General features: G+C 45.2%; 1 protein-coding gene and 1 long non-coding RNA gene across 2 annotated transcripts; one reads left to right on the forward strand and one right to left on the reverse strand.

The window, feature by feature from the left end:
- Positions 1 to 963: 963 nt before the first annotated feature.
- LOC140192478 (uncharacterized) lies at positions 964 to 7,464 on the reverse strand. Its single transcript, XR_011884293.1, has 3 exons — positions 7,113 to 7,464; positions 2,279 to 2,453; positions 964 to 1,306 (listed from the first exon to the last, which is right to left on the reverse strand). It is a non-coding gene; the product is annotated as an uncharacterized lncRNA (long non-coding RNA).
- Positions 6,447 to 23,299, forward strand: LOC140192477 (uncharacterized). The gene is made up of 3 exons (XM_072250077.1): positions 6,447 to 6,552; positions 7,134 to 7,217; positions 20,883 to 23,299. The coding sequence occupies exon 3, from the start codon at positions 21,329 to 21,331 to the stop codon at positions 23,204 to 23,206; it is 1,878 nt and encodes a 625-aa protein (XP_072106178.1). The 5' UTR covers positions 6,447 to 6,552; positions 7,134 to 7,217; positions 20,883 to 21,328; the 3' UTR covers positions 23,207 to 23,299.
- The last annotated feature ends 946 nt before the right edge of the window (positions 23,300 to 24,245 follow it).

A 24,245-nucleotide genomic window follows, 5' to 3' on the forward strand; every position in this document is an offset into this window, starting at 1 on the left:
TGGAGTTTGATGTGTGGAGTTTGAGGATTGGATTTTGAGGCATGGTGTATGAGGGGTGGTGCTTGAGGGCTGGAGTTTGAGGCATGGAGTTTGAGTGGTGTGGTTTGAGGCTTGGAGTTTGAGTGGGTGGGATTTGAGACATGAAATTTGGGGTGTAGTGTTTGAACAGTAGAGTTTGAGGCTTGGAGTTTGATGTGTGGAGTTTGAGGGTTGAATTTTGAGGCGTGGAGTTTGAGGGTTTATTTTGCTGGGTCAAATTTGAAGACAGAATATAGTAATAATGGTAAGCCTCTTGGCAGTGTGGAGGATCAGAGAAATCTTGGTGTCAGTGTCTGTAGGCTACTCAATGATGCCGCGTGAGTTGTTAAGAAGGTGTATGCTGTGAGGATGAGAGGTGACCTGATAGACGTGTATAAGACAATGAGAGGCATTGATTGTGTGGATAGCCAGAGGCTAATACAAGTTGGTATAGCTTTAAGGTACTTGGAAGTAGGTACAGGGAGGTGTCAGAGGTAAGTTTTTCACATAGAGAGTAATGAGTCTGTGGAATGCACTGCCAGCGATGATGATGGCGAGAGATACAATAGGGTCTTTTACGGGACTCATGGAGCTTAGTAAAATAGAGGGCTATGCAGTAGGGAAATTCTAGGCAGTTTCTAGAGTAGGTTACATAGTCAGCATAACATCTGTATGCTGACTATGTATTGAGTCCCAGGGCCTGTAATGTGCCGTAGGTTTCTATGTTCTATGTTCTCTGTTGGTCAAGGTGCTTTGTGCAGATGAAGAACTCCAAGGAGGAAGGGCCAGTATTCCCCTGTGAGAGTTCATTCGTTCAAGGTGGATTTCAAGCAATATTCAGAATGTGGTGTGTGCTTTTGTGCGGACCATGGGTCCAGCACGTGAGTAAAAACCACTACTTCAAGATGAGCTCCAACTGTACGTGCACATTTGGAATGTGTTAACTGTAATGTGCCATTTTATTTTTTCTTTTCCCTACTAACTGTTTGATAAAGCCAAACTTCGTAAACAAACTTTTTTAATAATTTTATGCCACGAACTATTTGTTACTTTTTGCCGACTGTCAATTGTGTACGGGCAGTATTTATGCCGCATTTTCTCAAATCAAGTTTCTTTCATCAGAACCTCATGATGTTCCTGTTTGATTGAATCCCAAATCATACTGACTCTAGACACCAATTCTTTATGAAAGGTGGCTTTCTCAACGTTGAGTCCCTTGGCCGTTAGCAGAGCTGGCAATGAGCCAAGTTTCCATACAAGTCCGATGAGGGGGCTGCAGTTATAAGATCTAAGATATAAGAAATAGGAGTAGAATTAGACTATTTGGCCCATCAATTCTATTCCACTATTTCATCATGGCTGATCCATTTACCTTTCAGCCTCAATCTCCTGCCTTCTCTCCATATCCTTTCCCTCCATAACCACAGCCCCCTCTCTAACGTTTCTTTTCAGGGCTTCATTGTTTTTCCTTCCTGTGTCATTGATACGAATATGTACCAAGACATCAGGTTGTTCTCCCTCCCTCTTCAAAATATTGTGGACGTGATCCAAGGTGTCTATGACCCTGGCACTTGGAAGCAGCATGCCATCTGGGTGTCCCGTTCACATCCACAGAATCTCCTGTCTGTCCCCCTGACTATGAGGCCCCTATCACTACCACTCCACTCTTCTCCCTATTTCCTTTCTGCACCACAGAGCTGTGCTCAGTACCAGTAACCCAGTCTCCGTGGCATTCACAGGGGAAGTCATCCCCCACTACAGTATCCAAAATGCCATTCTAATTATTGAGAGGAATGGCCACAGGGGTGCTCTAGGCTAACTGCCTATTCACGTTTCCATTTCTCCTGACAGTCAGCCAGCTATTTGCCTCCTGCAACTTTGGTGTGACTGCTTCCCTGTAACTCTGATCGATTATCTCCTCACTCCTCCAGCTGCTGCTCCAGATCCCTAACGGTTTTCAAGGAGCTGCAGCCGGATGCACTTCATGCAGAGGTAGTTCCCTGGGAGATTCTTCCCGGGACTCTAACATCCGGCATGAAGAACACACAACGGCCATTTACTACACTCGGTACTGTAAGAGAAAAATTTTTTTTAAAAACCTTAACCTTAACAGAAACTTGCCCAGAGCCAACGCCTTTTCCACGTCAAAGCCTAATTTGAGCCAAAGCCTGACACTCCTATTTTCACCACTTGTCTACTCCCAACAATGTCTGCCCCGCTTGTCCCTTCTGGAATGAGCCTGAACGCCTGTGAAACTCACCTCTTAAACAAGCGTTGCCGACCTGTGAGAAACTTTGTTGTTGTGGCCTGCTCCTGCCGCTGATTAGGCCATCGGAATGAACCTGAACGCCTGAAAACCTTTCCTTTTAAAAAAGCATCGCGGACCTGCAAGCATCCTCATCACTATGGCCAGCTCCTGCCGCTGATTGGGCTGTCTGTATATGGAGAGGGTTGAACTAATATTTTAGCGTGAACGATATGGATAAGGAAAATAAAGTTTCCACGCTTCTTAGCTTAATGGGTGCTAAAACGTACAGGCTTTTAAACAACTTAGCATCTCCTGAAAAGACAGCACGTATGTTCCTGTATGTTCGAGGAAATTGTCACAACTTTACAAAGTCACTTAAATCCTAAACCACTAGTAATAGCTGACAGATTTAGATTTTACAAAAGGAACCAGTCAAAGGATGACAGCATTTCTGAATACATTGCAGAAATGCGCACCTTTCCCAATAACTGTGACCTTAGAGATGGATTTCCTGATGCTTTAAAGGACAGGTTTGTATGTAGCATGCATAGTCATGTGACAAGAATACACGTAGATTAAGATGTAGCTGTCCTGTGCTGGTACCAGTGGAATCAGCAGTTGGTCTGCCACCTGTCTTCAGGAGAGAGAGAGATAAGGAAAACAATGGAGCAGTATTTGGAGATGTTAATGAAGGAAGGAGAGCTGTCAAGATCGGCTCTCCCTTTGAACCCTGAACTGTTTGAAGCGATGGACAGGCGATACCCCAGCAGGGGGATAAAAAGGGACAGGTTCGCTAAGGCAGGACACACACGACACCCGAGGTAACAAGACCCTGGAAGCGGTGCGTCTCTCACAAGTCGGTGGGAAGTACCGGGCCATATACGCACAGGGTGGAAAGGCACGATCGGCGGGAACCCGGTGTGTGTCCACCCTTGCCTGGGTGCCAGGTTCACCGCAGGGAAACGATCGTATCTGGAAATGGAGGGGTCACGGTCGGTGACCTCAGATGACATCACAAAGGACTTGCCCGAAAGCTGACTGCGAAGGTCTGTATGGAAGCCTTGAATATTCATTCGTTTTGCTCTCTCTCTCTTCCCCCCCCCCCACTGTCCATCGCCACGGCAGCGATTACTGCGAACTGAACTGAACTAAATTGAACTGAACTTTGCGTCACTTTGAAACTGGTCATTTACCCCTAGACAACGATAGAGCTTGATTGATCCTGTTATCTTAATTCTGTGTACATGTATGTTTATCATTGCTGAACTGTTGCATTCATTATCCTTTTGATTAGAGTACTGTGTTGCTTGTTTCTTTAATAAAACTTTCTTAGTTCTAGTAATCCAGACTCCAACTGAGTGATCCATTTCTGCTGGTTTGGCAACCCAGTTACGGGGTACGTAACAGTCAAAACATTCGAAAGAGGCTACTGTCAGAAAGAGACCTAACCTTAGAACGGGGATTGACCATTGCAATATCATTAGAGACAGCAGCAAAGGATGCAGCAGACCCACAGAAAGAGAATTTAGAATGTGAAACAAAAAATTGTCCCTGAAGGGTCCAAAAAAGTTATCAATATGGCAAATCATCCCATAATACAAATAACTGTTGGTTCAAAGAAAAAGTTTGCAGGAATTGTCACAGATAAGGTCACATTGAGAAAATATGCAAGTCAGATAAAAAGCACAACCAAACAGGAAAAGCACAGAGTCTGGTGTCAAACTGAAAATGGAGCTGGATACAGGGTCAGCTTTGTCTATAATTTCAGAGGCTGACAGTTTTGCAAGCTACCATTAGAAAAGACTTCGGTAAAGACCTACACAGGTGAAAAAGTGTCTCCCAGAGGCAAACTGAAAGTAAATGTGATGTATGGAGGCAAAAACACAGCAGCTGGGGCTTTATGTGTTGAAAAGTCAAGGGCCAGTACTTTTTAGATGCGAATGGTTGAGAACAATCCAACTAGAATGGCACATATTCAAAGCTCTCAATGTGTCATCAACAGGCAACTGCAGCCCAAACAATAGTACTAACCAAAGACTGTCATAACTGCTTAATGCTAATGAGAAAATGTTTGAGAAGAGTACTGGCAAATTCAAAGGCATGAAGGCCTGAATTGAACTAGATGAAGCAGCAACACCAAGATTTCATAAAGCATGTCCTAAAGAAGATGCTAAACTGCAGAGCTTGGAGGCATCTGGCATTATCACCAAGGTTGAGTAGAGGGTCTTGGCCATGCCCATTGTGGTAAACCATATATATGTTGTAACTGGGTTAACTGTCTGGACACACCCCTCTGCTAACTGGCCCTGTGGCTCCTCCCACAGTCCTGAATAAAGGTGATTTCGCCTTGCCCCTCCCCCTCAGTCCAGGGGCAGACACTCAGCATGGAAGTCGTATTGTATAGCGAATAAAAGCCTTTCAGTATTTTACCCAACTTCAGTCTTTTGCAGTTATTGAAGGTGCTTCACCCATCTTCTCACAAGAGAAGGTTGAAGCAGTGTCGCAGGCACCCAAACTGGAAGATGTGTCACACCTCAGGTCATACTTTGGCCTTGTAAACTATTAACACCAGTTTTTCCCAAACATTGCTACAGTGCTGCATCCATTGAATGCAGAGTTTCAGACAGGAAACAGAGACTAAAAACATCAGATGAACTGTTCACCCATTATGAACATCTCTGCACATCAGCCTGGCATGCAGTACATCCCCTTATGGCATTGATGCCGTTTTGTCACACACAATGAAAGATGGATCAGAATGCCTGATTACATTTGCTTCAAGATCACTGATGAACGCAGAATGCAACTATGCACAGATCGACTGAAAGACCCTTAGTCTAGTATAGGGAATAAAGAAGTTCCACCACTACTTCTTCAGACAAATGTTTACTCTGGTGACAAACCACTAGCCCCTTGTGTCCATTTTCAGTCCTAAAAATGTAATCCCAGTGATGTCAGTAACTTGGTTGCAACATTGGGCACTTTTCTGAGGAGCCCACTCCTATGGCGTAGAGTTCAAGGGTACCAAACAACATAGCAATGCTGATGACTTGTCTCATTTTCTACTATTGGCAACTGAAGAAGAAAAGTCTTCATACTGTGACCAGCAGAAGTGTTCCACACTGTATTGACAGACCAGTTGCTAGTAACAAATTCTGAAGTACAAAGAGAAACAAGGAATGACCCAACATTGTCAAAAGTCTATGACATCACCACGCAAGGATGGCAAGCTCATGGTAACCCTTGGTTTCCAGAGTTCTCAGCGAGGTGAGACCAATTGTCAGTATGTCAATGAAAACTGATGTGTAGATCTCATGTTGTGGTTCCCTCTAAACTGCGTGTCAGAATCTGCATAAAGAACACCTCAATGAAGAGTCTCACCCAGAGCTACATGAGATGGCCAAGAATAGATAGACAGATTGAAGACTAGACCATAAGCCTTCTGTTAATAACCTGATGGCATGAACATTGACTTCTCTAACTTCTGTTAATCCTTATATTCCGTCTGGGTAGCCTCCAACCTGATGGCATGAACATTGACTTCTCTAACTTCCATAAATGCCCCACCTCCCCTTCGTACCCCATACGTTATTTATTTATTATTATTATATATATTTTTTCCCTCTCTTTCTTTTTCTCTCTCTGTCCCTCTCACTATACCCCTTGCCCATCTTCTGGGCTTCCCCCCTCCCCCTTTCCTTCTCCCTGGGCCTCCCAGCCCATGATCCTCTCATATCCCTTTTGCCAATCAACTGTCCGGCTCTTGGCTCCATCCCTCCCCCTCCTGTCTTCTCCTATCATTTTGGATCTTCCCCTCTCCCTCCCACTTTCAATTCTCTTACTAGCTCTTCTTTCAGTTAGTCCTGACGAAGGGTCTCGGCCCGAAACGTCGACTGTACCTCTTCCTAGAGATGCTGCCTGGCCTGCTGCGTTCACCAGCAACTTTTACTTATGGACTGCTATGCTGAAAGCATGCCTATTTAAATATGGTTTATTAAAGGGAAATTGAACGTTTTGTTACATATAGTTATATGTTACATTCATCTAAAGAGAGAGTGAGTGTAATGTAGGCGTACTCTCTTTTAGCGCAGACTCCCCTTAACTTTGAGTACGGACTGATTACTACGCATGCGCGTTGATCTGTTCCCTATCTGCAAAGTGAATATAAGAGTAACCTCACTTCCTGTGTGTGTGCGCGCGCTTTTATTTTAATTGCTATGTAGTTGTACCGACACGACAACGGGGTTGTTGCAATACACCACTCTCTAAGATTTAACAGCAGAATGGTAGGTAAATTTTCGTTGAACCTTTGATAGGGCAGGGTCAGAGGGGCCAACATGAGCGAGGCTTTAAGGCTCCAGAAAGAGATGGGTGTTAAAGTTTACGGGGAGGAGGAGGGAATCAGACTGGATATGGCTACAAATGAATGATCAGAAACATTCGGAGACCGATTGAAAAAAAAGTTGTTTACTTCTGCAAAATACCGGAGGACCTCAGGATATCAGGCAGCAACTATGGAGAGGAATAAATAGTCGACGTTTGAGACCGAGCCCCTTCAGCATGTCTGGACTGTATATTCTTCTGCTTAGATGCTGCCTGACCTGCTGAGTTCCTCCAGCACTTCGTGTGTGTTGCGCTGTATTTCCAGCAACTGCAGCATCTTTTGTGTTTGAAACCTGAATTTGTAAGTGGGTTGGACTTGGACATTTGACACACGTTAATATTGAGTGTATTGTTTATGGGAGCTTACTGTGTTAAAGTAGCTGCTGAATTTTCTACATAAAAACACCTGGGCATGAGACATGGAACCGGTACTTGCAGACACCTTTAATCGCACCGTGCTTACCCGGCGACTTCCGTGTTTCAGAATTCGCAGGCGTCGGGATCATGGAGGTTCCCAATTGTCGCGCATGCGCTCAGTAGACAAAAGGCGCAGGCGTTTCGGTAGCAGGTAGGAGCGGGGATCGGGGATCTGGGCGGGCTTTCATTAGCGCCAGCCTCCGCACCCGGATTGAAGCATTATTACTTTGAACTCCGGACACCTGGGACAGTCCCGGTCCTTTCCCTCTCTCTCAGCCCCACGATGCGTACCCGGGCCCTGGGGAATTTTGTGCTAATGAGCGAAGACGGAAGGAATGGGAGCGGATGGACCTCTCAGACAAAGGCGAGCTCCAGCTAACTAAATCCAAGGATAAGGAACTCTGAAAAAGAGGAAAAAAATCCTTCCGTCAGTTATAGTACTTGAGAAAAATCATTTCTGTTCTACCTCCTCTTGTCCTGAACCTTTCAACTCGTGGGAACATGTTTTGTCCCATTCCGTCTGGGTACATAATGATTTATCAAACACCTTTGCCCTGGATAACAAGAGACCTATAGCTTTCACATCACAACTGTGTCAAACTTCAGTGACAAAGACTACTGTCCTCCCCTTCATATTCATTGGCATTGCCATTGATGAGTCCATTACCGTTAACCACCTGGACACCTGGGGGGGGGGTAGGTCAGAGTAATTAGAAAGTCTCAAGAAGAACCATGTAACCTCTTGTGCTCTTTGCAGCACTGTGATGCTTTCGAGCAGTGATTGAGTAGAAAAGATGTTGACACAAGGCAGTTTGGTATTTTGAGCAGCTGACAACCAGCACTTGGGATTAGAACATAGAATAGTACAGCACAGTACAGGCCCTTCGGCCCACAATGTTGTGCCAACCCTCAAACCCTGCCTCCCATATAACCCCCCACCTTAAATTCCTCCATATACCTGTCTAGTAGTCTCTTAAATTTCACTAGTGTATCTGCCTCCACCACTGACTCAGGCAGTGCATTACACACACCAACCACTCTCTGAGTAAAAAAACCTTTCTCTAATATCCCCCTTGAACTTCCCACCCCTTACCTTAAAGCCTTGTCCTCTTGTATTGAGCAGTGGTCCCCTGGGGAAGAGGCTCTGGCTATCCACTCTATCTATTCCTCTTAATATCTTGTATATCTCTATCATGTCTCCTCTCATCCTCCTCTCCAAAGAGTAAAGCCCTAGCTCCCTTAATCTCTGATCATAATCCATACTCTCTAAACCAGGCAGCATCCTGGTAAATCTCCTCTGTACCCTTTCCAATGCTTCCACATCCTTCTTATAGTGAGGCGACCAGAAATGCACACAGTAGTGTGGCCTAACCAGAGTTTTATAGAGTTACATCACAACTCTTAAACTCTATCCCTTGATTTAGGAAAACTAACACCCCATAAGCTTTCTTAACTACCCTATCTACCTGTGAAGCAACTTTCACAGATTTGTGGACATGTACCCCCAGATTCCTCTGCTCCTCCACAATACCAAGTATCCTGCCATTTACTTTGTACTCTGCCTTGGAGTTTGTCCTTCCAAAGTGTACCACCTCACACTTCTCTGGGTTGAACTCCATCTGCCACTTCTCAGCCCACGTCTGCATCCTATCAATGTCTCTCTGCAATCTTCGACAATCCTCTACACTATCTACAACATCACCAACCTTTGTGTTGTCTGCAACTTGCCAATCCACCCTTCTACCCCCACATCCAGGTTGTTAATAAAAATCACGAAAAGTAGAGGTCCCAGAACCAATCATTGTGGGACACCACTAGTCACAACCCTCCAATCCGAATGTACTCCTTCCACCATGATCCTCTGCCTTCTGTAGGCAAGCCAATTCTGAATCCACCTGGCCAAACTTCCCTGGATCCCATGCCTTCTGACTTTCTGAATAAGTCTACCTTGTCACGTATAACCATATAACAATTACAGCACGGAAATAGGCCATCTTGGCCCTTCTAGTCTATGCCAAGCTCTTACTCTCACCTAGTCCCACTGACCTGCACTCAGCCCATAACCCTCCATTCCTTTCCTGTCCATATAGCTCTCCAATTTAACTTTAAATGACAACATCGAACCTTCCTCAACCACTTCAGGAAGCTCGTTCCACAGAGCTACCACTCTCCAAGTAAAGAAGTTCCCTCTCACGTTACCTCTAAAATTTTACACTTTAACTCTCAACTCATGTCCTCTTGTTTGAATCTCCCCCACTCTCAATGGAAAAAGCCTATCCACGTCAACTCTATCTATCCCCCTCATAATTTTAAACACCTTTATCAAGTCCCCCCTCAACCTTCTACGCTCCAAAGAATAAAGACCCAACTTATTCAACCTTTCTCTGTAACTTAGGTGATGAAACTCGGGTAACATTCTAGTAAATCTTCTCTGTACTCTCTCTATTTTGTTGACACCTTTCCTATAATTCGGTGATCAAAACTGTACACAATACTCCAAATTTGGCCTCACCAGTGCCTTGTACAATTTCAACATTACATCCCAACTCCTATACTCAATGCTCTGATTTATAAAGCCCAGCATACCAAAAAGCTATCTTCACCACCCTATCCACATGAGATTCCACCTTTGGGGAACTATGCACAAATGCTGGACTAAATCCATATAGATCACATCCACTGCACTACCCTAATCTATATGCCTGGTCACCTCCTCAAAGAACTCTATCAGGCTTGTTAGACATGATCTGCCCTTCACAAAGCCATGCTGACTGTCCCTGATCAGACCATGATTCTCTAAATGCCCATTGATCCTATCTCTAAGAATCTTTTCCAACGGCTTTCCCATCACAGACATAAGGCTCACTGGTCTGTAATTACCCAGACAATCCCTACTACCTTTTTTGAACAAGGGAACAACATTTGCCTCCCTCCAATCCTCCGGTACCATTCCCGTAGACAATGAGGACATAAAGATCCTAGCCAGAGGCTCAACAATCTCTTCCCTCGCCTTGTGGAGCAGCCTGGGGAATATTCCGTCAGGGCCCGGGGACTTTTCTGCCCTAATGTATTTTAACAACTCCAACACCTCCTCTCCCTTAATATCAACATGCTCCAGAACAACAACCTCACTCATATTGTCCTTACCATCATCAAGTTCCCTCTCATTGGTGAATACAGAAGAGAAGTATTCATTGAGGAGTTCGCTCACTTCCACAGCCTCCAGGCATATCTTCCCACCTTTATCTCTAATCGGTCTGACCTTCAGTCCTGTTATCCTTTTGTTCTTCACATAATTGAAGAATGCTTTGGGGTTTTCCTTTACCCTGCTCGCCAAGACCTTCTCATGCCCCTTTCTTGCTCTGCTCAGCCCCTTCTTAAGCTTTCTTGCTATCCTATATTCCTCAATAGACCCATCTGATCCTTGCTTCCTAAACCTCATGTATGCTGCCGCCTTCCACCTGACTAGATTTTCCAACTCACTTGTCACCCATGGTCCCTTCACCTTACCATTCTTTATCTTCCTCACCAGGACAAATTTATCCCTAACATCCTGAAAGAGATCCCTAAACATCGACCACATGTCCATAGTACATTTCCCTGCAAAAACATCATCCCAATTCACACCCGTAAGTTCTAGCCTTATAGCCTCATAATTTGTCCTTCCCTAATTAAAAATTTTCCTGTCTTCTCTGATTCTGTCCTTTTCCATGATAATGCTAAAGGCCAGGGAGCGGTGGTCACTGTCCCCCAGATGCTCACCCGCTGAGAGATCTGTGACCTGACCCAGTTAGTTATCTAATACTAGATCTAATATGACATTCCCCCGAGTCGGCCTGTCAACATACTGTGACAGGAATCCGTCCTGGACACACTTAACAAACTCTGCCCCATCCAAACCTTTGGAACTAATCGGGTGCCAATCAATATGAGGGAAGTTAACATCACCCATGATAGCCCTGTTATTTTTGCACCTTTCCAAAATCTGCCTCCCAATCTGCTCCTCGGTATCTCTGCTGCTACCAGGGAGCCTACAGAATACCCCCAGTAGAGTAACTGCTCCCTTCCTGTTCCTGACTTCCACCCATTCTGACTCAAAAGAGGATCCTGCTACATTACCCACCCTTTCTGTAGCTGTAACAGTATCTCTGACCAGTAACGCCACCCCTCCTCCCCTTTCCCCCCTCTCTATCCCTTTTAAAGCACTGAAATCCAGGAATATTGAGAATCCATTCCTGCCCTGGTGCCAGCCAAGTCTCTGTAATGGTCACTACATCATGATTTCATGTATGTATCCAAGCTCTCAGTTCAACACCTTTGCTCCTGATGCTTCTTGCATTGAAGTACATGCACTTTAGCCCTTCAGCCTTACTACATTTACACCGTTGATTCTGCTTCTCTTTCCTCAAAGCCTCTCTATATGTTAGATCTGGCTTTACTCCATGCACTTTTTTCACTGCTCTATTGCTCCGGGTCCCAGCTCCCTTGCAAGTTAGTTTAAACCCTCCCAAACTATGCTAGCAAACTTACCTGCAAGGATATTGCTTCCCTTCAAGTTCAGATGCAACCCATCCAATCTGTACAGGTACCACCTTCCCCAGAAGAGATCCCAATGGTCCAAAAATCTAAAACCCTGCTCCCTGCACCAACTCCTCAGCCACGCATTCAACTGCCATATCCTCCAATTCTTACCATCACTGTCACGTAGCACTGGCAGCAGTCATAGAACCATAGAAACTACAGCACAGAAACAGGCCTTTTGGCCCTTCTTGGTTGTGCCGAACCATTTTCTGCCTAGTCCCACTGACCTGCACACGGACCATATCCCTCCATACACCTCCCATCCATGTATCTGTCCAATTTATTCTTAAATGTTAAAAAAGAACCCACATTTACCACCTCGTCTGGCAGCTCATTCCATACTCCCACCACTCTCTGTGTGAAGAAGCCCCCCCCTAATGTTCCCTTTAAACTTTGCCCCCCTCACCCTTAACCCATGTCCTCTGGTATTTTTTCTCCCCTTGCCTCAGTGGAAAAAGCCTGCTTGCATTCACTCTATCTATACCCATCATAATTCTATATACCTCTATCAAATCTCCCCTCATTCTAATAACGCTCCAGGGAATAAAGTCCTAACCTATTCAACCTTTCTCTGTAACTGAGTTTCTCAAGTCCTGGCAACATCCTTGTAAACCTTCTCTGCACTCTTTTCAACCTTATTTATATCCTTCCTGTAATTTGGTGACCAAAACTGAACACAATACTCCAGATTTGGCCTCACCAATGTACCAAAAGCTCTCTTAATGACCCTATCTACCTGTGACGCCACTTTTAGGGAATTTTGTATCTGTATTCCCAGATCCCTCTGTTCCACTGCACTCCTCAGTGCCTTACCATTAACCCTGTATGTTCTACCTTGGTTTGTCCTTCCAACGTGCAATACCTCACACTTGTCTGCATTAAACTCCATCTGCCATTTTTCAGCCCATTTTTCCAGCTGGTCCAAGTCCCTCTGCAGGCTCTGAAAACCTTCTTCGCTGTCTACTACACCTCCAATCTTTGTATCATCAGCAAATTTGCTGATCCAACTTACCACATTATCATCCAGATCATTGATATAGATGACAAATAACAATGGACCCAGCACTGATCCCTGTGGCACACCACTAGTCACAGGCCTCCACTCTGAGAAGCAATTCTCTACTACCACTCTTTGGCTTCTTCCATTGAGCCAATGTCTGATCCAATTTACCACCTCTCCACGTACACCTAGCAACTGAATTTTCCTAACTAACCTCCCATGCCGGACCTTGTCAAAGGCCTTACTGAAGTCTATGTAGACAATATCAACTGCCTTCCCTTCATCCACTTTCCTGGTAACCTCCTCGAAAAACTCCAATAGATTGGTCAAACATGATCTGCCACGCACAAAACCATGTTGACTCTCCCTAATAAGTCCCTGTCTATCCAAATGCTTGTAGATTCTGTCTCTTAGTACTCCCTCCAATAATTTACCTACTACCGACGTTAAACTTACCGGCCTATAATTTCCCGGATTACTTTTTGATCCTTTTTTAAACAATGGAACAACATGAGCCACTCTCCAATCCTCCGGCACCTCACCTGTAGACAGCGACATTTTAAATATTTCTGCCAGGGCCCCTGCAATTTCAACACCAGTCTCCTTCAAGGTCCGAGGGAACACTCTGTCAGGTCCCGGGGATTTATCCACTTTAATTTTCCTCAAGACAGCAAGGACCTCCTCCTTTTCGATCTGTACAGTTTCCATGATCTCACTACTTGTTTCCCCTAATTCCATAGACTTCATGCCAGTTTCCTTAGTAAATACAGACGCAAAAAACCTATTAAGATCTCCCCCATTTCCTTTGGTTCCGCACTTAGGCGACCACTCTGATCTTCAAGAGGACCAATTGAGGCCCTTGAGGTCCCTGCCTAGTTCCTGAAACTCTCACTTCAGGACCTCATCCCTCTTCCTGCCTATGTCGTTGGTGCCAACATGCATCACGACTTCTGGTTGCTTTCCCTCCCGTACCAGGATGTCATGCACCCGGTCAGAGACATCCCGGACCCTGGCACCCGGGAGGCAACAAACCATGCGGGTGTCCTTCTCACGTCCACAAAATCTCCTGTCTGCTCCCCTGACTGTAAGAGTCTCCAATGACGACAGCTCTCCTCTTCTCTGTCCCACCCTTCTGCACCACCGGGTCAGACTCAGTCCCAGAGGCCCTGCCACCGTGGCTCACACCTGGTTGGTCATCCCCGCCAACCGTATCCAGGATGGTAAACTTATTATTTGATTGATTGGCAAGAACAAATTAATATAAGCCAAGGGTGAGTGGAGTGGACAACGTTAGAGCAGGGATTTTGAGGCTTCAGTCTGATGAGGCAATAAAAACTGTCAGTAGAGGTTAGTGAAATGCCCCTCTTGTGGGATGTGGGAAGGCAGGAGGACCTCCAGTGTCCCTGACACCTTCACCTAGAACATGTACATCCAGCTGCAGCTGGTGACACTGCACTTTAAGGAGATGGAGCTGGAAATGGATGAACTACAGATCATTTGGGAGTTGGAGAGGGTGATAGATATGACATGAAGAGAGGTGAGCTACCCCCAAGGTGCAAGACACAGGAAAATGGGTGTCAGTCTGAAAGGGGAATGGAGTTAAATAGCTGTTGCAGAGTCGTCTGATGGCTATCCCCCTAAACAAAAGGTTTACCTCTTTAGATACTGTTGGTGGTGGGGGGGTGGAATAACCTGGCAGAGAAAAGTCAAAGTGGTGATAAGGGATTTGTTGGTTAGGGGAACAGAACTAGAAGGGGAGTAATATCCTAGATCAGTGGGGGGGGGGGCGGGGGGGGGAAAGTTAAACTAGAGTTGTAGGGGTTGGGAACCAGAGTGCCAAAACAGATAATGGAGAGATTGTGGAAACAGATGTTGTTAAGACCTAAGACAAAGTTAGGAATCAAAAAGTTGAGCATGGTGCACCACCTGAGCTCCATATATTCCAATGCAAGTAGTATCATAGGAAAGGCAGATAAGCTCAGGGTGTGGAATTATGATATTGTAGCCGTTGGTGAGACCTGGCGGCACCCAACAGTCTGAGCGATTCAGAGGAACAACTTTGTAGAGAGATTGCAGCCTATTCCAAGAAAAAAATGGCTGTTATAGGAAGTGATTTTAACTTTCCACATATTGACTGGGGCTCCTATACTGTAAAAAGACGAGATGGGATAGAGTTGGTCAAACGTGTTCGGAAAGCTTCCTTAATCAGTACGAAGAAGCCCCAACAACAGAGTGTGTGAGACTTCATCTGCTATTAGGAAATTATTCACGGCTGGTGACAGAAGATTGTGTAAGGGACATTGCATCTAGTGACCATAATGCCATGAGATTGAAAGTAAATATGGAAAAAAGATAAATCGGGTCATGGATAGAGATTCTAAATTGGAGAAACGTCAATGTTGATGCTATCAGAAAGGACTTGGCAAGTGTGGATTTTGACAGGCTGTTTTCTGGCATAGGTGTACTTGGTAAGTGGGAGGCCTTCAAAAGTAAAATTTTGAAAGTACAAAGTTTATATATGCTTGTCAGAGTAAAAGGTGAAAGATAACTTGTGTAAGGAACTTTGGTTTTCAAGAGATATCAAGAGCTCTGGTCAGGGAAAAGAGGATGTGACTGTGAGTCAGGTAGGTAGTGGGATCCAAGAGACATTGCTGGAGGAGCCTCAACCCTTGAGCTTGTCCAGCAGGTTTGAGATTCTTGCTCTCTGTGTGGATGAAAGTGGGGGCTGTAGGAAGGATGAGCAACCTAACTGTGGCACCGTAGTTCAGCAAGCCATTCAAGAGCGGGGAGAGAAGAGAAATGTAGTGGTAATTGGGGATGGTATGGTCAGGGGAATAGAGCGCGTTCTCTGTCGTGAGGATAGTGTGTCCCGAAGGCTGTGTTGCCTGCCTGGTACCTGGGTTCGGGACATCTTATCTGACCTACAGAGGAATTTGCAGTGGGAGGGGAAAGATCCAGTTGTCATGGTCCATGTGGGTACCAATGGGATTGGTAGAATGAGGAAAGGAGTTCTGCTGAGGGAATTGGAGCCACTAGGGACGAAATTAAAAGGCAGAACCAGAAAGGTGGTAATCTCTGGATTACTACCTGAACCACGTGCAAATTGGCGTAGGGTCAAGAAGATTAGAGAGTTAGATGTGTGGCTGAAGGATTGGTGTGGGAGAAGTAGGTTTGAATTCATGGGAAATTGGCACCAGTATTGGGGAAAGAGGGAGCTGTACCAATGGGGTGAGCTCCACCTGAACAGTGATGGGACCTGGTTCCTAGAGAATCTCATAACTGGGGCTGTGGATAGGGCTTTAAACTAAATAGTAGGGGGGTGGGTTCAACAGATTGAAGAAATATGGATAAAGTAAAAATAGTGTGGTAAAGTTAAAGAAAAAAAGAGAAGTAAGATTGAAGAAAAGTCAAGTGCAAAAGAGTAAAAGGTTACAAGATTTTAAAAGCACAATGAGTGTAAGGGCAGTTTATTCGAATCAAGGTCAGTGAACTTGTGGCTCAAATCAGTACAAAGAGGTATGGCATCCGTTAGTCTCCAGGGCGCAGGCCTGGGCAAGGTTATATGGAAGACCAGCAGTTGCCCATGTTGCAAGTCTCCCCTCTCCACGACACCAATGTTGTCCAAGGGAAGGGCATTAGGACCCATACAGCTTGGCACCAGTGTCGTCGCAGAGCAATGTGTGATTAAGTGCCTTGCTCAAGGACACAACACGTTGCCTCGGCTGGGGCTCGAACTCACGACCTTCAGTTCGCTAGTCCAATGCCTTAACCACTTGGGCACGTACCCACACAAAGAGGTATGATTTAATGGTCATTACAGAGATGTGGTTACAGGGGGAGAGGATTGGGAATTAAATATCCAAGGATATTAGGCAATACAGAAGCATAGGCAGGAAGGTAAGGAAGGTGGGATAGTGCTCTTAATTAAGGATTAAATCAGGGCGATAGTGAGAGATGATAGAAGATATAAGGAGCAGAATGTTGAATCCATCTGGGTAGAGATTAGGAATAGTACAGGGAAAAAAATCACTGGTGGGAGTTGTCTATCGGCCACCGAATAATAACATTACAGTGGCACAGGCAATAAACAGAAATATCTGAGGCATGTAAGAATGGAACAGCAGTTATCATGGGGGACTTTAACTTGCAAGTAGATTGGGTGAATCAAGTTGGTCGAGGCAGTCTTGAGGAGGACTTCATAGGATGCATCTGTGATGGCTTTCTTGAAAAGCATGTTACTGAACCTACAAGGGAACATTCTATCTTAGATCTGGTCCTGTGCAATGAGACAGGTAAAATTAGTGATCTTGTAGTTAGGGATCCTCTTGGAAAGAGTGATCACAGTATGACTGAATTTCTCATACAATGGAGGGTGCAATAGTTCAATCTAAAACCAGCGTATTCTGGCTAAACAATGAAGATACAGGATGAAGGAGGATTTGGCTAGTGTAGACTGTGAGCACAGGCTATACGATGGGACAGTTGAGGAACAGTGGAAGACTTTCAAAAAGATTTTTCACTGTGCTCAAGGAAAGCATATTCCAGTTAAAAGCAAGGACAGTAAGGGTGGGGAGAGCCAGCCTTGGCTAACTAAGGAAATAAAAGAAGGCATCAAACTAAAAGCTCATGCATACAAAGTTGCCAAGAGTATTGGGAAACTGTAAGATTGGGAAAAATTTAAAAAGCAACAAAGAGCCACTAAGCGAGCAATAAAGAAAGGGAAGCTAGTTTGTGAAAGTAAACTAGCACAAAATATTAAATCAGGTAGTAGAACATAGAAAACCTACAGCACAATACAGGCCCTTCGGCCCACAAAGCTGTGCTGAACACATCCTTACCCTAGAACTACCTAGGCTTACTCATAGCCCTCAATATTTTTCAGCAACACGCACAACACCCTGGAGGAACTCAGCAGGTCAGGCAGCATCCGTGGAAACGAACAGTCAGCGTTTCAGGTCGAGACCGTTTGTCAGGACTGAAGAGGGAGGGGGCGGGGGCCCTATAAAGAAGGTGGGGGGAGGGTGGGAAGGAGAAGGCTGGTAGGTACCAGGTGAAAAACCAGTAAAGGGAAAGATCAGGGGTGGGGGAGGGGATAGGCAGGAAAGGGAGGGGGAGGGAATTACCAGATTGAACATTGGATTGGCATGAACATTGAATTCTCCAACTTCCGGTAATTCCCTCTCCCTCCCTTCGCCCATCCCAGTTTCACTCTTTACTTTATACTTTATTGTCATCAAACGATTGATACTAGAACGTACAATCATCACAATGATATTTGATTCTGCGCTTCCCACTCCCTGGATTATAAATATTAAATATTAAAAATAGTAAAAATTAGTAAATATTAAAAATTTAAATTATAAATCATAAATAGAAAAATAGAAAGTAAGGTAGTGCAAAAAAACTGAGAGGCAGGTCATAGTCATACTTTATTGATCCCGGGGGAAATTGGTTTTCACTACAGTTGCACCATAAACAATCACATAGTAACAAAACCATAAATAATCAAATAGCAATATGCAAATTATGCCAGGAAATAAGTCCAGGACCAGCCTATTGGCACAGGGTGTCTGACCCTCTAAGGGAGGAGTTGTAAAATTTGATGGCCACAGGCAGGAATGACTTTCTATGACGCTCTGTGTTGCATCTCGGTGGAATGAGTCTCTGGCTGAATGTACTCCTGTGCCCAACCAGTACATTATGTAGTGGATGGGAGACATTGTCCAAGATGGCATGCAACTTGGACAGCATCCTCTTTTCAGACATCACTGTCAGAGAGTCCAGTTCCATCCCCACAACATCACTGGCCTTACACTGGTGAGCTTGACATCAGTAGTGGGAAAGTTATTGGAAGGTATTCTAAGGGATCAGATATATAAGTATTTGGTAGGCATGGACTGATTAAGGATGGTCAGCATGGGTTTATGTGTGGTAGGTCATCTTTAACCACCTTATAGAGTTTTTTAAGGAAGTTATTAGGAATGTTGATGAAGGCACCACGGTGGATGTTGTCTACATGGACTTTAGTACAGCACTTGACAAAGTCCCGCATAGAAGGTTGGTCAAGAAGATTCAGTCACTTAGCATTCAAGATGAGGTAGTAAGTTGGATTAGGCATTGGCTTTGTGGGAGACACCAGAGTGTGGTAGTAGATGGTTGTGTTTCTGACTGGAGGCCTGTGACTAGTAGTGCGCCGCAGGGATCAGTGGTGGGTCCATTATTGTTTGTCATCTATATCTGTGAACTGGATGATAATGTGGTTAACTGGATCAGCAAATTTGCTGATTGAGGGTGTAGTGGACAGCAAGGAAGACTATTATGGCTTGCAGTGGGATCTGGCCCAGCTGGAAAAATGGCCTGAAAAATGGAATATACAGACAAGTGCGAGGTGTTGCACTTCAGTAGGACCAACCAGAGTAGATCTTACACTGTGAATGTAGGGCACTGACGAGGTCTGTAGAACAAAGGGATCTGGGAATACAGGTTTATAATTCACTGAAAATGGTGTCACAGGTAGATGGGGTCGTAAACAAAGCTTTTGGTACATTGGCCTTCATAAATCAAAAGTTTTGAGCACAGGAAATGGGATGTTATGTTGAAGTTGTACAAGAAATTGGTGAAGCTTAATTTGGAGTATTGTGTGAAGTTCTGGTCACCTACTTACAGGAAAGATGTCAATAAGTTTGAAAGAGTGCAGAGAAATTTACAAAGATGTTGCTGGGTCTGGAGGACCTGAGTTAAAAGGAAAGATTGAATAGGATAGGACTTTATTCCTTGGAAGGTAGAAGATTGCGGGGAGATTTCATAGAGGAATACAGAATTATGAGAGGTACAGATAGGGTAAATGCAAGCATGCTTTTTCCACTAAGGTTGGGTGGGACTACAACTAGAAGTCATGTGTTAGGGTGAAAAGTGAAAAGTTTAATGGGAACATGAGGGGAAACTTCTTCACTCATTAGACTGAGAGAGTGGGAATGAGTTGTGAGTGTAACAGCTCATACAACTATATCATCCTATATAGCTTGTTACAGCTGTGTAAGATCATGGTCAGACCCCACCTGGAGTACTGTGCTCAGTTCTAGTCACCTCACTACAGGAAGGATGTGGAAACTATAGAAAGGGTGCAGAGGAGATTTACAAGGATGCTGCCTGAATTGGGGAGCATGCCTTATGAGAACAGGTTGAGTGAACTTGGCCTTTTCTCCTTAGAGCGACGGAAGATGAGAGGTGACTTGACAGAGGTGTATAAGATGATGAGAGGCATTGATCGTGTGGATAGTCAGAGGCTTTTTCCCAGGGCTGAAATGGTTAACACGAGAGGGTACAGTTTTAAGGTGCTTGGAAGTAGGTACAGAGGTCAGGGGTAAGTTTTCTACGCAGAGAGTGGTGAGTGCGTGGAATGGGCTGCCGGCAACGGTGGTAGAGGCAGATACAACAGGGTCTTTTAAGAGACTTCTGGATAGGTACATGGAACTTAGAAAAATAGAGGGCTCTGGGTAACCCAAGGTAATTCCTAAAGTAAGTACATGTTTGGCACAGCATTGCGGGCCGAAGGGCCTGTATTGTACTGTAGGCTTTCTATGTTTCTATGTAAGTGGTGCATGCGAGCTTGATTTTTAACATTCAAGAGAAATTTGTATAGGGACCTGGGTGAAGAGGTATGGTCTAGATGCAGGTTGATGGGAATAGGCAGTTTAAATAGTTTGGCACAAATTTGATGGGCCAAAGGACCTCTTTCTGTGTTGTATTTTTCTGTGACTCTGTGACCAGAACTTGAGATAATAGTAATGTTCACTTATATTTTTTTAACAGCTACACAGAACAGCCATTGGTCTGAGCAGGAAATATATACACAGCCTGAAAACTGGACAGCACTTCAAATTAACATTATATAAAAGGAAATTCCAGCTGTGTGGCAACAAAGGTTTTTTTGTGTGAGAATATTTCAGTTATTGCACAGCTGTGCAGCTTAGAGGGAACAGTGAATACTAATGGAGAGAGGCAAATTGAGCCAAGTCACATTGAATACAGCTTGTCCCATTCTTATACAGACAGGAAGACCATCAGAGAATTTGATGGTCGGTCCAGATTCCTGCATTTTGCCCAGTATTTCTTTCTCCAACTTGGGATGAATCTTGGTGTAATAGTGTGATGTCAGATCTCACCTTGGCAACTAAAATCTCATCTGAAATGTTATCCTTCATCCATTGATGTATTTTGTAAATCTTTTTACAGGTTAAAATCGGCAAAGAATTTGTGTAAAGGAATCTCAAACACAACACGTCAGTTTTACTGTCTCTGTCCAGATATTTAAGAAGTGGATCAAGGGATTCACGCTCTCATCCTTCCTGCTTAGACTGTGGGAAGGGATTCACTCAGTCATCTGACCTACTGGCATGGCTGTCATTTCACACAGGGGAGAAGTGATTCATCTGCTCAACTGTGTGAAGAGATTCACTCATTCCTCCTTCCTGCTCAACTGTGGGAGGGGATTCACTTGATCATCTCAACTGAAGGTACATCAGTGAGTCCACATTGGGGCAAGGCCATTCACCTGTTCTGTGTGTGTGAAGGGATTCAGTTGATCATCCCACCTGTAGACACACCAGTCAGTTCACACTGGGGAGAGGCCATTTACCTGCTGAAGTTGTGGGAAAGGAAATACTCAGTCATCTGACCTAATGGCACACCAGCGAGTTCACAGTGGGGAGAAACCATTCACCTGCTCTGACTGTGGGAAGGGATTCAGTCGGTCATCCCATCTACTAGCACACCAGTCTGTGCATACAGGGGAGTGGCCATTCACCTGTTCTGTGTGTGGGAAGGGATTCTCTTGCTCATATCAGCTGAAGGTACATCAGCGAGTTCACACAGGGGAGAGACCATTTACCTGCTCAGATTGTGGTAAGGGATTCATTCAATCATCTGACCTACTGGGACACCAGTCAGTTCACACTGGGGAGAGGCCGTTCACCTGCTCAGAATGCGGGAAGGGATTCACTCGGTCATCTCAACTGAAGGTACATCAGCGAGTTCACACTGGGGAGAGGCCATTCATCTGCTCAGATTGTGGGAAGGGCTTCACTCGATCATCTGACCTAATGGCACACCAGCGAGTTCACAGTGGGGCGAGGCCATTCACCTGCTCAGCCTGTGGGAAGGGCTTCACTCGGTCATCCCACCTACTGGCACATCAGTCAGTTCACACCGGGGAATGGCCATTTACCTGCTCAGAATGTGGGAAGGGCTTCACTCAGTCATGCCAACTACAGATACACATGTCAGTTCACACTGGAGAGAGGCCATTCACCTGCTCAGACTGTGGGAAGGGATTCGCTCGGTCATCTCAACTGAAGGTACATCAGCGAGTTCACACTGGGGAGAAGCCATTCACCTGCTCAGATTGTGGGAAGGGATTCACTCGGTCATCTCAACTGAAGGTACATCAGCGAATTCACACTGGGGAGAGGCTGTTCACTTGCTCAGATTGTGGGATGGGATTCACTCAGTCATCTGACCTACAGACACACCAGTCAGTTCACACTGGGGTGTGGCCGTTCACCTGCTCAGATTGTGGGAAGGGATTCACTCACTCATCCAGTCGACAGAGACACCAGCGAGTTCACACTGGGGAGAGGCCGTTCATCTGTTCTGTGTGTGAGAAGGGATTCGCTCACTCATTTCAACTGAAGGTACATCAGCGAGTTCACACTGGGGAGAGGCCGTTCACCTGTTCAGATTGTGGGAAGGGATTCACTCAGTCATCTCAACTGAAGGTACATCAGCGTGTTCACACTGGGGAGAGGCCATTCTCCTGCTCAGACTGTGGGAAGGGATTCACTCAGTCATCTCAACTGAAGGTACATCAGCGAGTTCACACTGGGGAGAGGCCATTCACCTGCTCACACTGTGGGAAGGGATTCACACGGTCATCCGACCTACTGGTACACCAGTCAGTTCACACCTGGGAGAGACCGTTCAACTGCTCAGACTGTGGGAAGGGATTCACTTCATCATCTCACCTACTGGCACATCAGACAGTTCACACTGGAATATGGCCTTTCACCTGCTCGGACTGTGGGAAGGGATTTACTCAGTCATCTCAACTGAAGGTACATCAGCGAGTTCACACTGGGGTGAGGCCATTCACCTGCTCAGATTGTGGGAAGGGATTCACTCAGTTATCCCACCTACTGGCACACCAGTCAGTTCACACTGGGGAAAGGCCATTCACCTGCTCCAGTTGTGGGAAGCAATTCAGTCAGTCATTTGACCTAATGGCACACCAGCGAACTCACAATGGGGTGAGGCTGTTCACCTGTTCAGTCTGTGGGAAGGGATTCACTCGGTCATCCCACCTACTGGCACACCAGCGAGTTCACACTGGGGAGAGGCCGTTCACCTGCTCAGACTGTGGGAAGGGATTCACTCGGTCATCTCAGCTGAAGATACATCGGCGATTTCACACTGGGGAGAGGCTGTTCACATGTGCTGAATGTGGGAAGGGATTCACTCAGTCATCCAGCCTACAGAGACACCAACGAGTTCATACTGGATAGAGGCAGTCACCCGTTCTGTGTATGAGAAGGGATTCATTTGGCCATACAGTCTGCAGACACACTGGTCAGCTCACACTCGGGAAATGTGGTTCACCTGCTCAGACTGTGGGAGAGATTCACAGAGTCATCTCAACTGAATGTACATCATTGAGTTCACACGGGAAGAGGCTGTTCACTTGCTGTGAATGTTACAAGGGATTCACTCGGTCATCTAACCTTATGACACACTCTGGAGGTCACACTGGGAAAAAGTTTCATGCTGGATATATAACTATCACAGTTGCTGAATCCAGAGACAAGTTTAAAAATTGACCATTGGTGATGAACTCTACAATTATTGCTGCTGCTCATCAAACCCAGTTCTGCACCCTGGTCACTCAGCAGGGAAGGAGTTTCTTCTGCTGATATTCACCTTCAATGGGTACTCCCAAGTACTTACTGAATCTACAACACACCCTGTGTACAGTCAGGAGTCAACTCAGCCCAGCTGGACCCTGCAGTCTTTTCCACAACAGACCTTTGAAATCCATCCCTGCTGTTCACCTCTCGCTCTCCCTGTGGTGATGGATTCCAAACAGACACCACTCTGTGGGTGAAAAGGTTTCCTTGAATTTCCTGTCTCACTTTCTATACACTGAAGAAGAAAATGAGTGGACTGCAGTTATCTCTGATATATTATTTGTTCCTCAAATCTCTGGGCCAAGGAAGAATGACATTGCTAGTTAATGTCCTTATTCCCTGCTCATTTCAAAATTATGGGTCATTTTCACTGCTTCTAAACAGTTGTTAGAATACACCACTGTCTTCTAAAGTCTGACAGCAGAAGGGGGAACCATTAGTTGGATGGTCAGTGGAGCAGGGTCAGAAACCAGAGACTAGTCAGCACAGGGCAGAGACTGGGGCTCTGGACAGTGGTAGGGTTAAGAACATATGATGAGGAAAAGTGAATCAGTAGGGGGTGTGGCAGCAAATTACAGAGTAGCAACATTTGGAAGCTGATTGGCAGAGGAAATAATTTGGCTAAATGACTTAACACAAA

The sequence above is a fragment of the Mobula birostris genome, unplaced genomic scaffold (assembly GCF_030028105.1).
Source record: "Mobula birostris isolate sMobBir1 unplaced genomic scaffold, sMobBir1.hap1 scaffold_1484, whole genome shotgun sequence".
Lineage (NCBI taxonomy): Eukaryota > Metazoa > Chordata > Chondrichthyes > Myliobatiformes > Myliobatidae > Mobula > Mobula birostris.

Bases quoted from the DNA above. Each gene is read 5' to 3' on its own strand.
- LOC140192477 (XM_072250077.1), top strand. From the start codon at position 21,329: ATGGCACACCAGCGAGTTCACAGTGGGGAGAAACCATTCACCTGCTCT.